This window comes from Silene latifolia, chromosome 3, assembly GCF_048544455.1.
Source record: "Silene latifolia isolate original U9 population chromosome 3, ASM4854445v1, whole genome shotgun sequence".
NCBI classification, from domain to species: domain Eukaryota; kingdom Viridiplantae; phylum Streptophyta; class Magnoliopsida; order Caryophyllales; family Caryophyllaceae; genus Silene; species Silene latifolia.
In genome coordinates, this window is record NC_133528.1 from 112153514 (window position 1) to 112169998 (window position 16485).

General features: G+C 35.0%; 2 protein-coding genes across 2 annotated transcripts; both read right to left on the reverse strand.

Annotated features, from left to right (window-relative positions):
* Nucleotides 1-1394: 1394 nt before the first annotated feature.
* Nucleotides 1395-6088, reverse strand: LOC141649506 (putative UDP-glucuronate:xylan alpha-glucuronosyltransferase 4). Its single transcript, XM_074458193.1, has 2 exons — nucleotides 5314-6088; nucleotides 1395-2290 (listed from the first exon to the last, which is right to left on the reverse strand). Exons 1-2 carry the CDS (start codon nucleotides 6086-6088, stop codon nucleotides 1395-1397), a joined length of 1671 nt encoding a protein of 556 aa, XP_074314294.1.
* Nucleotides 6089-9260: 3172 nt separating this feature from the next.
* LOC141649507 (uncharacterized) lies at nucleotides 9261-10412 on the reverse strand. The gene has a single exon (XM_074458195.1). It carries the CDS (start codon nucleotides 10410-10412, stop codon nucleotides 9261-9263), a length of 1152 nt encoding a protein of 383 aa, XP_074314296.1.
* Between the last annotated feature and the right edge of the window lie 6073 nt (nucleotides 10413-16485).

Below are 16485 nucleotides of genomic sequence, written 5' to 3' on the forward strand. Positions count from 1 at the left end.
CCCAACCCTCCATCTTCATGATCCAAAGGCTCACAATGAGACTTATGGACTCACACTTAGGGAGGGGACTTATATGATCTCTACTTGTAAAATAAGTATAACCTCTTTATTTTGTTGTGTTTTATACGGAGTAGGATTCAATGTCATGATCTTCTTTGATGTGAACGATTTATTGTTATGTTGTAAGTTACTATTTTCGCCTATTGTTTACCCTTTAATTTTCATATATGTATAGTTTCTATTTTTACCAGCTTTAAGTTCAACATGACAAACAAAACCTTATATTTCACCTCATTCATAATTTTTTTAAAAAAATTAAAAAATATAAGTTGCAAACACAAAAAAAAAAAATGATGCAAACCTTTTATCTCCCTCACATAACTTTGGTTATCAATTTACCCTATTTATTTAACTTTATTATCTTCTTAATGATGATCTTTTTGTTTTCCCCTCACCATTATATAACAATAATCATAATTTCCATGTTATTCAATTGCTATGCTAAATTAGTTGAATGTATTAATTATTAATAGGTATAAAGATGAGAGGAAACTAAAAAGTTTATTACATTTACATTCTTTTGTCACATTAAAATTTGTCATTTTAGGTACCATTTAATTAAATTGTATTGATTTATTTATAGACGAGTGAATGAAATCAATGTCATGTAATTATAAATTGATAATCCATGTCACATTAAAATTTCCATGTTACATTTAATTAAATTTGACATTTTAAGTACCCTTTAATTAGATTGTATAGATTATAAATGGGGTTTTAGGGCCGCCGCATGAAACTTCATAGTGAAAAGAGTTGCATATTCAACTAATAAAAAGTTGCTTAAGGTAATTTTTTTAAATTATGTGAGTATGTATCATCCTCCTGCAATTTGAAAACACAAAAATAATAAAAATAAGATTCTAATTAATTCAATATACAATAAAGAAAAAAAGTAAAAAAATATTCTAGTTATCAGTAAAAAACTTCCGAGAGACGGTCTCTCAATAGCGTTATTGAGAGACCTCTCTCATGATGGGGTGAGAGACCCACATAATTTCTTTTTTTCTCTATTACGTCTCTCCCGAAATTAGTGAGAGACGGTCTCTCATGAGACCTACCGTGTAAACTTTACATACCAATTTTTGGAATAAAATGAAAATTATAATTGTTATATAATGGTGAGGGGAAAGCAAAAAGATCATCATTAAATAAAAATGATAAAGTTAAATAAATAGGGTAAATTGATGACTAAAGTCATGAGAGGGAGATAAAAAGTTTGAATCAATTTTTTTTAATATATTTTGTATGTTTGAGACTTTATATTTTTAAATTTTTTTACTAATAAGCATGTGACACATGATAATAAAAAATGAATTTTTTTTATGACAAATGGCTTAGTGAGATGACTTAGTGAAATAAATATTTAGTCTTGCCTTTTTATAATATAGCCATTGTCGGATTGTTGCGTCCCTAGTTTTGGTCATGCTACAATGCATTTGCAATTGCTTTGGCTTGTCATCGTGCACTTTCCACCACTGCGAATGGAAGTGATCGCTCGCAAATTTACGAAGATCCTCACTATCCCAATTACAATCATAATCTCTATAACAAGTCCATGGCTTCAACCCAAAGAAGTGGATTGTGTATGGATTCATAGAAACCGCCCGCTTTCCTACTTTAGCATTATTGAGAAAAACCTTCATAGAGCTCAAATTCAATGGTACCCTATGCCAATAAGTCAGTACCTCATTCATATAACCCTGATCCCCACCATTATAAGAATTCAGTGTGAAACGTTTATTCATAAGTGTGTTAAATAAGCACTCAGAGGGCTCTAATAGTATTATCCCGGAGTTGAAGTAAAAGCCATGATCAAGACGCGCAGTGAGTTGAGGGTAATGAAAGAAATGATCTAGGTTTCGAAGCACTATAAAGTCGGAGTCGATGAATATGACCTTGGAGTACTCAATTAACTGCCACACTCTGAGTTTGCTATAGTTCCAAACATTGTAGGCAGTGACTTTAGCATAAGGACTCTTAATTCTCTCGATCCACTTGATCTTCCAACCGGCAGCTTGGAGACCGGCAATGGAGTGGTTCGATATGGTTCGATCAGCGAGCTGGACGAGGTCCTTTGTGGTGTTGGTGAGGAGGATGCTATGTGCTAGAGTTATGGCCCCACATACATAAGATTCTGAGGAGTGTAGGACTGTCACGTAGGCTTCCTTTTGCCTCATCATTGCTTTAGGCCGGTGCTTTGAAATTGAGTTTACTTGCAATTGCAATGTGCCTGTTTAAATTACCCAGTTAACAAATAGTCTGGATTCTATGAATTTAATACCGTCTTTATGATCAATAAAAGTTATAGATTTAAAAGAAAAAGTTAGGGCCCGTTAAATTTCAATTATAGCAATTCAGTCCCTTTAACTTAAGCAAAAAGTGAAATTTTGAATTTTTTTTTTGGGACTAAATTTTCAACAAAAAATCATTTTATATTAATATTATACAACTAATAACACAAAAAAATTACCAATTTCAACTTTATTAATTTATATAAATTAAATTATTCATCTAAAGAATAAATTTTCATCCATATACAATAAATAAAAACAAATATGATAAAATTCCATAAACTATTCTTACATTTATAAGTTGTTTAACAGTGGGGTATGATTTGACTTTCGACTAAAGTTATAAGCCTTGATTACTATCTACAAAAGAAATTTAAGGGACCTAATTTTACCATTCAGAAAAGTTAAGGATATCAATTACCACTTTAGCAATGATTTAACACATATTCGACGTTATACTCCCTCCTATTTACGCATTTTTTCCCTTATCCGTTTGGCAAAAGAAATAAAAAATGATTTTGAACCACACAAAACACTCTACCCAAATGAAATTGAATTTGGACCACAAAAAAAATTCAAAAAAAGAAAGAGGGAAGAAAATCCGACTATCAGAAGTAAGGAAACACGAAACAAATGAATGACTAGGAGGGAGTAGTTTTTTGAATTCCGGTTTAAAAACTTGTTTGGATGGAAAGATTTGGACGGAAAAGAAAGGAAAAGAGAGTAGAAGATTTGATATTTCGTATGTGGATAGCAAATAAGTGTCAAGAAAAAAGAGGAGAATGATTTGGAGGGATTAATTTTCCATATTCAAGACAAATCAAAATCTTTCCATAATAGGAAAGATTTGAAAGGAAATTGTATCCAAATATCACACCCAATTTCCCCCTCCCATTCCCTTCCCCCCCTTTCCCTCCCCTCCATACCCATTCCCTCTATTTCCCTCCTATTTTGGTATCTAAATAAGGCTTAAATAAGCTCTATAATTGGCATACCACAATTTAAGAAAAGCATTCAATAACTTTTGACATAATTTTGGTTTGTTTTAGTGTCCCTTAATTATCATTTATGACACGATATAAGATTATAATGGAAAAATGTAATCATTTTATGACAAAATATAAGCATTTTACGATAAAATGTACTCCCTCCATTTTTTAATATATGACGTTTTGTTTTTTCGAGGCGAGCCTTTGACTTTAATATTTACAAAAATATATTTGGTAAAAAATTATAAAAATTATACCATTAAATTCCTTATGAAAAACGCTTTCATATGAGTATACATATCACTATATTTAAGCATATAATTTGAGAGATATTGAAGAGAGAAGTATGTGTCTCGAAATGTGAGAAAGTCATATATAGAAAAACAGAGGGAGTAATTATTATCCGAGACATAAGAATTTATGAATAATTATTTTTTATTATAAAACTGTCACATTTACTCCATCACGAGCTGAGGTCAAACTTATTTTTGGTTTATATATGCATTTAACCATGTACGTATTTTTCAGTTGAGGCCATTTCATTGTCACTTTATCCATCTTCTCTCCTCTCCTTTTGTTCCATAACTCATAAAAATATAAAAACACCTGCCAATTTAGGTGGGAAAAATTAATATAATAATTTTTCAATTCATATAATTGAAAGAATAATTTACTTAATTGAAACAGAAATTGCTAATTAGAGATTTTAACCGAATATAAAAATTTAATTGACATCGTAATTTGAAAAAGATTAACTGAAAAAATTAAGCCCAACTAAAGACAAAAACAATTAAATCACCTTAATCAACCCCAAAAACTAATGGAATTTGTTGATAAAATAAATGAAGTAATTACTAGTATTATATGAAATTAAGATTCATAATTAAATAATTTGAGTTTGTGTACTTCTCGGTCTTTCCTTACCTCATAATATAAGAGAGCTTTTACAACAATATTGCTATTAGAGGTGTGCATTATCTGGTCCGAATTGGAAAATTGGACAAGAAGGGCCGGAATTGGCCACAACAGTATCGGATTTAAAAACTTCGATCCAATCTTCGGTCTATGTTTTGTAAGGATTCAAGTTTATGATCTTTCTAGTCTGACCCGATCTTGTTTTTCCGGTTCGGACCAGAGAGGTTTAATGTTTTGTCTTAGAGTAGTTTATATAAATTTCTTTATAAATGTTGCCAACATACACTTAATATGTCATTATTAAGCTCTAATATTTCTCCTGTCCCGATAAAATATTATCTATGTTCATTTGGGTTGTATCAGTCATCTGTATCTAATTCTATTTTTGGTAAGATTACACAAGTGGACATGTATGTTAGAGAATTTCTTAGTTTATCAATATTTCTTTTAGTCCGTTTTTTTTATGATCTCTGTGACGAAATGAATAGATAACAAATGACCATGATGGAAGGTGTAATACATATACTCCCTCCAATTCTATGTATTCTTCCCTTTGTTTGTGGGCACGAGAATTAAGGATAATAATAAAATAAGAGTAAAAAGTTGGGTGGGGTTTGGTAGTAGGAGAGAGGGATGAATAATTATGGGTTAAATAAGAAATGGTGGGGGCCAAAATATTAAGGAAAGTAATAAAATATAAGTAAAAGAGTTGGGTGAGGTTTGATGATAGGAGAGAAAAATGAATAAAATAAGAGTAAAAGTTTCCAAAATAAGAAAGAGGAAGAAAACCTGAATAATCCGTTTTAGGAAATAGGGAAGAATAGATAGAATAGGAGGGAGTATATTTTTTCGTTCTTTAGGTATAACTAGACCTAGCAAACGAGTCACTCAGGTTGGATTAATTCGGGTTAATTCATGTTGTTTGAATTTGCAAGAATTCGGACCGAATTGGATTATTACAGATTCGGGTTATTTCGATTGGGTTATTTTCTAGTTATTTGAGGATACTAAATTGACATGAAACAATAGACGATAAAACAAACAAATACTAGTAAAACGAGGCTCATTTGGGTCTCCAACATAAGGAAGGGCAAACTCACAAGTTCCAATGGGCATGTTCAGTATCTCCTTAAGTCTATCAACCTCAGGCTTGTAAATCCAATAATCACCTTCATTCCATATCAAATCATCACATCTAAACATCTCCACCATTGGCTCACATTTAGAGATAAACACCCCATAAACATCCTTACTTTCATTCCCATTCATCGCGCTTTCGACTATAAGGTGAGCAGTTGCCAAGCTCAATTGTAGCCTATGGACATCCCTAATCCCCTCAGTTTGACTTTTATTGTATCCTTCTCCACATGGCAATTGCGCCACTACCACATCGAGGGTAGGGTACTCTCTCGCGTTTGGTGTAGGTATCTCTGGACACCTCGGATTATCGCCTATTACTGCAGGGAATAACTTATCCCATGTCACATTAGGAGAGATGGGTTCTAATTCTATCGTCACAGGGTCAACAATCCCGCGTAATAGTAAGGGGGATAGCTGGTTAGCCTCGAAATTGAAAAAGCCCACCCTAAGGTCTCTTTCTTTATGAGCTAAGTAATTCCCTTTAATGACATCAAGCCATTTGGGGGGTTCGAGTGTCGTCGACAAGGATTGCTTGTCGAGGTGGATGATATTGGTGGGTTGGGTTAGTCGAAAGTGATGGGTTACTAAGATGATTTTGACGGAGATGAGAAGTGAAAAAAGAGAAAATAACATGAATCTTGGCCTTAAAGACAAAGATATTACCATGGAATAAGTTTTTGGGAAGTTGGGCATGGTTAAACTCAAATGTTACATATATAGTTACTCACTTAACCAATATTTTGCATTTGAAATATAAATAGCTCATCTTTTGGTGAAATAATAGCTTAATAATGCTCTTGCATGGATGCACGTCTGGTTTTTTTTTTTTTTTTTTTTTTTTTTTTTTTTTTTTTTACAGCAGTAAATCGTGTAAACCTAACTATTCATAGCCTTACAAGCAAGGCTATGGGCTACATTATTGAAAATTCTAGGAACATAACTAAAAGCTAAGCAATGAAAAGAAGAAAAACAATAATAGATATCTTCCAAGGTTGCCTTTAGCAGATGATTTGGCCGTTCCATTCCTCTGAGCTGCAAAATCAGTGATAGACAGTCCGACGAGATCTCCAAATGTCGCAATCCCCTTTCCCTAGCACATAAAAGTACCAAAAACACACCAAGACCTTCCGCCTGCAACGCTGATTCCGCTCTAATTCTCCTGTCTGTGCTATCGAACCTATCCCCACTTCCAGACATAGCAATCCACCCAACCCTCGCCTTATCCAACCCCTTCCAACCCGCATCAACCATCACTCGTACATTTTCACAATCACCTATCCTACCCACATCACACACCGGATTACTATTACGAACCCAATTTACACTATCCCCCTCTAAAGTAATAGTGTTGCCGCTCAAAATGCATGAACCTTTTTTAATCTCATCAATGGCTTGAATTCCGGTGCTTACAATTTGTGACCAAAGGTTAAAGAACATCATAGGATGAAAATCCACTCCTTGAAACAGTATTCGGTTACGAATACTCCAAATGCAGCAAATTATGGCTAAGAACCGCATCTGTTGCTCCTCCGTACACTCGACATTTTCCATGTAGAGTATCCAATCAATAACCCATGTGTCAATGCTAAAAAAGAGTCATGGTCTATACGAATTCCAAACTCAGAACTAGCCCACAGCCTTTGGGACACAGGACAGTCCCTAAATAAATGCTCCATTGTTTCAATGGCCATCTCTCCCCCTGACAAAACTTACAACACGAATCCACCTCAATATTCCGTTTTGCAAAGTTACTTCCCACAGAGAGTGAATTAGTAATAATCCTCAAAATAAGAATTTTCCAGGTTGGCGGACCCGGTAATGTCCATAGTTTTTGTTTACAAAAATTCCGGCCAACCTTACTTAGCCTCTCCTCTTATCCTTCTGTGTTCCTCTCCTCCATAAAATCTTGAAATAAAATCTCATAACCACTTTTGACACTATAGTGACCATCACTATTATGTAACCAATAGACTTCATCACTTGTCTGTGACTTACACATGGGTTTAGCTAAAATAGCTTGTACGCTTTCATCCACCAAAATATCTCTAAGTAAATCTTCATTCCACGTAACCCTCACACCATCATTGCCATATAACCTTAAATCTTTAACCGTAAAGTGTCGAAGTCCCACATGATCCATCTCCAAACACACATCCTTAGGTTCCGGATACTCTCCATTGACCCATTTATTAGTCCATACATTCAAGTTTGAGTCCAAACCTGGCTTTCATCCAATTTGTTGCCTCACAAAGTGGAGGTCATGTAGAACACTTCTAGCACCCCATGATAAGTTGTTTCCATTTTGTACAACGCAATTGTCCTTCAAAACTTCATCACCCAGCAGCTTTTTACAGAAAACACGTGTGAAAAAAGAACGATCACCCGATAAAATCCTCCACGCATGGTTCCCTAGCATTGCCTGGTTAAGGCACTCAATGTTCCGAATACCAAGACTTCCTTCCCTCTTTTGTAAACTAAGAAACCTCTGACGACACCAATGGATTGTTCTCCCCAATCTACCACCCGCCCACCAAAAATGTGATAATAAGGAATTCACCTTATTAGTCACACTTACCGGTATTTTAAATACCGATAGAAAGTAATTAGAGATGTTTGATAGGACGGATGGGATTAAAGTTAACCTTCCCGCTGGAGTAAAAAAGATCCCATTCCATGAAGAAATACGCCTCATGAAATATCAATAATTCCTTTGAAAAGTTCCCTCTTCGACCCTTGCAAGTCCGTTGGTAGTCCAAGATATTTTCCCAATCCTTTATTACCCTTAACTCTTAGATTGCGCATTCGACAACGCGCCTGTGCTAGGGTAGTACTAGGGCTAAAAAGAATTCCCGATTTATCTTCATTCATTCCTTGGCCGGACACCTTGCAATACTTCTTCAAAATAATCATGCAAAAAGAAAACCGCATCATCCGCAAAGAACAGATGAGACAACGCCTCCTCTCCATGGCATAAATTAATTCCTTTCAAAGAGCCATTCTGTTGTGCTTTTATCACATTACATGATAAAGCTTCCATGCATAAAACGAAAAGGTAAGGTGAAAGCGGATCTCCCTGCCTTAAGCCACATTTCGGTTGAAAAAACCTTAATGGTGCGCCATTAAAAAGGACCTGATACGAAACTGTCGTGACACTATTCATGATTAATAATATCAGTCGTTCCGGTACCCCGAACTTATAGAGCACAGCTCGCAAAAAATCCCAACGCACCGGATCATAAGCCTTACTCATATCCGCTTTAAATGCATACCGGCCAGACCTTCCTTTCTTGTGTGAATTGATTTTATGAAGAGCTTCATGTGCCAACAAAATATTATCAGATATTTGTCTCCCCGGAATAAAGGCATTATGGAAATCCCTAACTAAATAACCCATCACCTTTGCCATTCTGTTTGTGATACACTTAGAGACAATACGCATGAAAACGTTACACAAACTTATCGGACGATAGTCTCCCACCTTCTCTGGGTTATCACATTTAGGAATCAAGGTAATGAACGTCCTATTATGTTCCTTAAGAACCATCCCCGAGTTTAGAACTGACAAAACCGCCGATATCACATCCTTTTTAATTAAATACCAACATTTTTGATAAAAGAATGCCGGTACTCCATCCGGTCCCGGTGATTTAAGTGCACCCATTTGAAACACGGTCGTTCGTACCTCTTGAGCCGTGAAAGGCCGACTTAACGCATCACAGTCATCACTATGAACTTTCTTATTGAGCCCCCCTAACACCTCCTCCATTAAACTTGCCCTTGAGTCTTCATCAGAAGTTGTAGTCGGGTTATATAAATTAAAGACCGATTCATAAAACATATTTCCAACAAGGTCCGGCTCATAGATTCAACTATCTCTACCATCCTTAACCCCTAGAATAAAGTTCCTACCCGCTCTTCCTTTAACCCAATTGAAAAAGTACTTTGTACAAGTATCTCCCTCAACCATCCATTTCAACTTTGCCCTTTGTCGCCAAAAAACCGCGGCCGCTTTTGAGAATTCACGGACATTATCATTAGCTCTTATATACACAGCATCATCGCCATCACTAATTGCAGCATCCATACCCTTTTCCAGCTCAGAATCAAACTCGTCCCATTTCTGTCGCCACTCAAGTCTCTTATCTAAAGCCCATCGTTGTACTTGTTGTCGTACATTAGAAAGTTTTCTTGCTACCTGAAAGGCCGGAGATCCACGAACTCGAAGCTTCCAAACATCCTTGATAATGTAAATACACTCTTCATACGTGAGTACCCATGCATCCACTTTATATGGTTTGTTACTTACATTTCGCGTGAGGTGCAAGTCCAATTCTATTGGTGCATGATCCGTTATTTGTATAGGGTAATGTTTAATTCCCGTATCCGGGAAAAGCGTAAACCATTCCTTTGAACCAAGTGCTCTATCAATTCTTTCGTACACACGTTTAGAGCCTTTACGATTATTACACCAAGTGTATCTCGGCCCTTTGAAGGGGATGTCCACCAACTGATTATTGATTTTCCAAATGTTAAACTCCACTGCCCCACTAATTGGTCTTGTGTTCAAACTTAGCTTATCACTTCCAAACTCAACTTGGTTAAAATCTCCCAGAATTATGAACGGATGTGCTAGATTTGATAAACATTCCTCCAATTCGTCGAGAACTGAACTTCGCAAATGAAAGGATGGGCCACCATAGAAAAGCACCAAGTACCATAATCGACCATTACGTTTTTCAACTAATAAAACGATAAAATTATTACACGTCAAAATGTGGCTCAACTTGGCCTCTTTCCTCCATCCCACCCAAACCCCCGAGCTTCCATTGGCATCTATGCCTACATTATTATGGAAACCAAAATGCCTAAACAAAGGAGAAATACAACCAACATTACACTTAGTTTCAATTAAAAAAACAAAATCATAATATTTAATACTTAATAGCGCCCTAATTTTTGGAATTGTAGGAGCAAGCGCATTGTTGAGACCCATACAATTCCAGGTGAGCCCATTCATGGAGAACCAAGAGGTTGACTAGGTCCAACCTCCACAAAACCGCCAGTGTTACTAGCATAAGACGAGTCTGTTGAAACCTCAATCTCCATGTCAGAAACCGCCACTCTGAAACCCCCTACACCAACTGCCCCAGGAACAGTCAACTCACCTCCAATGCACCTCTTTTTAGCCATCTGAGAAAGGTACTTCTTAGCACTACCAATGGAGTCCACTGCCTCATCAGGAACCAAGCTCTCATCAACCTTTGAACGACATTTCCTTTTCCTAGCAGCAGCAATAGCATCCCTATTCTCCCCTACCACACCAAACTTGGAGTAACAATCTGCTTAACCCATAAGACCATCAGATAGGCAAGCAACCTTCTTACCATCATCCATCATAGCAATTATCCTGGCAGATGGTGTTCCATATGAAGGAAAATCAAAGAATTTCAATTTCTTTAATGCTGACCAGCATCCAACCCAGAAATATGCTCACTTCCCACCATCCCACATTCTCGGTCACCTGGCACGTCCTTCCAGAGTTCTTTTAATGGTTTGACATCAGCTAACTGAGCCTCAAATTCTTTATCCTTTCTGATAATAGCTGCTGGAGTAACAGAAAGAACCACTTCTGTACCCTCTGCTTGAGCTGTAGCCACCTCACCTCCCTCCACGGAATGAGGGAGACCATTAAGACACAAATCAATATTAACTTCGTTCCCAGACACCTCCTCCATGTTCTCAAAAGTTGTCATCAGATTAATTGCAGAGCCGTGATGAACAAGAGAGGATTCATTAGAAGGAGTTGTTGGAATATGTGTCCTCCGACAATAATGCGATCACAACTGTCGATCATGATGATCACATGTTTAAGTCTCATTTTAAGAATACATGTGGGAAGTAATATTTTACTGTCAACTGGTCCACACATATCGGTAATGATTGGCTGACTAGAGTTTGACATTACTGTCGTGCGACGGTGGTGATCAGTTGATCCCCTTAGTTCATACATAAAGGGTAACACTCTTAATTGAATATTTAGTTTGTCGTATGATGATACGGGTTAATTAAATTGCTTAAAATTGACGGACGATTTTGGAAGTAATATTTACGTGTCTCATTGTAATTTGATTAAATAAGATACGGTCTAAGTAATCGAATTGTTTTATTGCTTAGACGAAATTATTGTTTACGGAAACAATTGAACTGAATGAATAATTTATTATAAATATAAGATGTTGTAATTTATAATTGGTAAAGTATTTTGGTACAAGTAATTGTGAATTACTAAGTCGATTTTGTACATGACGTATTTTGATTAATACGTTGATTTTTAATACGTTAAAAATACATGACAATTTTACATGACTTGTGACTTGTGACTTGTGACAAATTGACAAAGATAAAATGGAATCCATTTTATCCCATATGGACCGAAATATGGAGGGAGTATGGTGTTTAAATTATGTTAAATTATTTGAGTGGAAACAAAATAATTACACCTAGCCTTAGCCATGCAAGCCTATGTTTTCTTGGATAGAAAAACTTGATCATGCATTGGCTCCCCAATCCCTCCTTCCACCGGTTTTTGGAGAGGCTAATAGAGAGTTTTTTTCTCTAATATTATTCATTCATACAATATACAATTTTTCTAGTGTAAGAAAGTAGAAAGCTCTCTAAGAAAAACTAGAGAAATAAAACTCCAAATATCTTCCTCTCTTGGCCGAAATACAAGAGATAAAAATAATAGTTTTGGGTCAATTTTATTAAGATTAATATTGTTCTAGTATTAATAATATTAGTCTCTTAGGAGGTTATCTTGGGTATAATTCCTTGGTAGAGATTCTATCCTTGAATCTTTATTCATCCATATTAGGAGAGCTCAAGAACAAGTAAGAAGGAGATCTTACTTGTGCCCTTTGATCCGAAATCTCAATGTAAGAATGATGATTTCTTCTTTATGCTTATTCATGTTTGCATGCATAAGATCTAAATTAATTTTATGACTAAATTAAATTGTAACATATAAGAATATGTTGTATTATAAGATATAGATTTCTAACAAGCGGTATCAAGAGCCTTAGGTTGTTTGCATGCAAATCGGTTATAGTTTTTCCGAGTTATACGAATAACAAATAAAACTTATAAATTTGTGTTTATTATAATATATCACGAAATCAATTATGTATGTTAAAGTTTCTGGTCCTAAAATGTATTTAGGATATTTTGGTTAATTTATGGATTTTTATTGTTCATTTTATATAATAATGGCATTAAAATGTGATTTTATGATAAAAATGTCATTTTTGGACCAAAATTAGCTAAACTTTGATTTTTCCAGTGGTTTTTGGATATGTTTTGACATATATTATATTTTGATGACCTGTAAATGTTCATAATTTTATGAGTTCTTATGCTCGAAATATGGATTTTTCATGATAAAATCGGATTTAAATAGAAAAATAGGTTAATATGAGTTATATTTCTAATCTGGTTATAGAAATTTAATATGTTGTCACATGCAATTTTATAAGATGTGTGTAAAATAATTGGCTATAATGAAGTCTTTATGCATTATTTATGAATTTTTGATGAAAAATAACATAAATAGTGACTTTAATTAGTGAAAATTGCTAAAACATACTTCATGACTAAGGAAAAACATCACATGTTGCATTTTATCATATGTTTTAGATATAAAAGTGAAAAGTAAATTAATATAATTTTTCTCATATCTTTATGATAATGTTTGATAAATCCGATAAACTGCAACATTGTTTTTCTCGATAAATTTCGAAATATTATCATGAGTGTCATGGTATTTTTCCAGAATGTTCATGAGTTTAAAATTTCAAATTTATTTGAAATTTTTGTGATTTATTTGAAGTTTATGGCATTTTATTGTAATTTTGAGTCCATTTATGAACAATTTTAAGAAATATAAGTTAATTATTGTCAATATATTAGTGGAGACTAATTTTGAGTCCTAAGTTGGTTAGGGTAATTAACTTGTGCATAAATATGATTTTATGTAATTTATTGTGATTTTAAAAGGTTGAATCACGCAAATCCGTAATAACCGATTAATATACGATATTGGCTCCTTAAAGGCGATTTAGCATAAAATTGGGCATGTTCATACATATTATAATGCTGCATTTTTTATGATTGTCATAATTTTATTTTATGTAATTTTCGAATTATGTAAGTTTGCTTAGTATAGCCTTAGTTTTTTAATTGGTATTACCCGAAATGTATGGGAATATCGATTCGGTTGTAATTTATTGTGATCTCATGTCACCGTTTTTTAATTTAATAGATTTATTTTATTTCTAATTACAAATGTATAATAGGAAATTATGTAATTTGTTATGTAATTTATTTATTCCGGAGTTCCTTGAAGACAGTGCCACTCGAGAAGGCGATCCATTAAAGACGGTGTTACCTCGAGATGCGTGTCATGACCGAAGTTCAAGGGACCAATGGATTTGGTTTACGAATTTGTAATAGTTTATTAGATTTACTATTTTAGGAAGGCCATACTAGGATTTATTTTTATGCTTTGCATTTTATTTATATGTTGCATGCATCGCTAAATCGCCATAACTAAAACATGCATTATCATTAAATCAAGTATATCGACCGTGTCAATTACAATTATCGTAGTTCACCGCTTTAGTTCACTTAAAACGTGATAGATGATAAATTGACATGACCTCTCGCTAAAATAAACAATTGAGACTTAGCATTACCAAAAAGTAGAAACCATGAAAACCTATTTCGTAAGGGAGTGCACTCGACCACACTGGGGTACAAACCTTGTTACGTAGGGGAAGTGGGTGATAAATGTCTATCCACCGAATTCATGTTGATAAGGGATGAATCGGCTACACCGTGCCCAAGTTAATGTGGATTTGGATCATGGACACATTTATTCGAAATTTGGGTTGAACTCAACAAAAGTATTGATAAGGGATGAATCGGCTACACCGTGCCCTTGTCGGATGTGTTTTGGGCTAAAGATAAATGTTAATGTAATTTTATCGACCAAGAGTTCTAAAAGTTGAATAGATTAAAGAGTTAATCCACCGAGTTATATTGATAAGGGATGTATCGGCCACACCGTGCCCAAGTTAATATGAATTTGGATCTTGGAATCATTTATAATAGTTGGGTAGACGTCACTATATAAATGCTCATATCTTGTTAATTTATTTACAAGTATGATATTAAAAAGACAAATGTTAATATTTCCTTTTTCTCCATACTTGTAGTTCATTACAATGAATCCATCAAACGCTACTACACCGATAACTATTGAGTCTTGCCACAATGTTTTTGACGACATTTGCTTCAACAATGATTTCGACACTACTAGAGAACTTCATTTTGGGATTGGTTCGGATGGAAACCTAAACTTCATCACTTCTTCTAAACCTCCTACAAGATCTCTTGTGAGCCGGTCTCAGGAAGACCGCCTCATAAAATCTATAGGATCTTTGTCTTTGGAAGATAAAGATGCCAAAACTAGTGGGAGCTCAAGCAATCAAGTTCTTGCTTCAAAGGGCAAAAAGTTCAAGAAGAAGGGAAAGAAAGGGAAAAACTTCAAGCAAGTTGAAGATGAGTGCCATTATTGTTATGGCATGGGACATTGGCTTAGGAATTGTCCCGTATATTTGCGAAATATAAGGGAAGGAATCATCGTTCCAAAAGGTAAAATTCCTAAGGAAATTTATGTTATTGATATAAATTATACTTCCACTACGACATGGGTACTGGATACTGGTTGTGGTTCTCACCTTTTTAATCATTTACAGGGTTTAAGAGACGTGAAGAGGCTTAGCAAAGGAGATGTGGATCTACGTCTTGGGAATGAAGCTCGAGTAGCGGCCGAATCCAAGGTAACTTATGTATTAGCTTTGCCTAATGGGTTTGAGTTGTATTTACATAATTGTTTTTATGTGCCTACACTTTCTAAAAACATTATTTCAATCGCTATGTTAGACATGGACGGTTTTTGTTTTGTCATTAAGAACAATCGTTGTACTATTTCTAGGAACGACTTGGTTATAAGCCAAGCTTCTTCCATTAATGGCATTTACATTTTAGAAACCTCAAATCCGACTAATGATATCTATAACATCCAATCAAAGAAACTCAAATCAAGTGACCCAAATGAATCGTTCATTTGGCATTGTCGATTAGGTCACATAAACGAGAATCGCATCAAAAGATTAATTTCGACTAATGTGATTACACCATTTGATTTTCAATCATATGGAACATGCGAATATTGCCTTCTTGGCAAGATGACTCGTAATCCTTTTAGCGGTAAAGGAACACGAGCTAGTGAACTATTGGGACTCATACATACCGATGTATGTGGACCAATGAGTATCACCGCTCGAGGAAATTATGACTACTTCATAACCTTCACCGACGACTTGAGTAGATATGGGTATATCTATTTAATAAAGCATAAGAGTGAAGCTTTTGAGAAATTCAAGGAATTTCAAAATGAAGTGGAGAACCAATTGAACAAAAAGATAAAAGCACTACGTTCCGATCTTGGTGGAGAATATCTTAGCCTTGAATTCAATTCACACTTGAAAGGTTGTGGTATTATATCACAACTTTATCCACCCGAAACACCACAACTCAATGGTGTTGCCGAAAGGAGAAATGGAACCCTACTTGATATGGTTCGATCAATGATGAGTCAAACCGAGCTACCAAACTCATTTTGGGGATTTGCGATTCAAACCGCAATTAGATCTTTGAATAATAGTCCCACAAAGTCAACCGAAAAGACTCCTTACGAGATGTGGACGGGAAGAGTTCCTAATATATCCTACATGAAAATTTGGGGATGTGATGCTTACGTCAAGGCAAAGACCGACAACAAGCTTGCCCCAAGATCCGAAAAAAGCATCTTTGTAAGTTACCCCTCGACATCTCAGGGTTACTACTTCTACAAACCTCAAGAAAACAAAGTGTTTGTGTCTTGCGAGGCTGTCTTCTTAGAAAGAGAATTTATTTCTAAGAGACAGAGTGGGAGAAATTTTGAACTTGATGAAGTTCAAGAGCCACAA

Coding starts and splice junctions, on each gene's coding strand:
- LOC141649507 (XM_074458195.1), bottom strand. CDS start 10,412: ATGAATGGGCTCACCTGGAATTGTATGGGTCTCAACAATGCGCTTGCT.
- LOC141649506 (XM_074458193.1), bottom strand. CDS start 6,088: ATGCCCAACTTCCCAAAAACTTATTCCATGGTAATATCTTTGTCTTTA. Junction 2,291..5,313: donor TGGAGACCCAAATGAGCCTC/GTTTTACTAGTA, acceptor TAATTTAAACAG/GCACATTGCAATTGCAAGTA.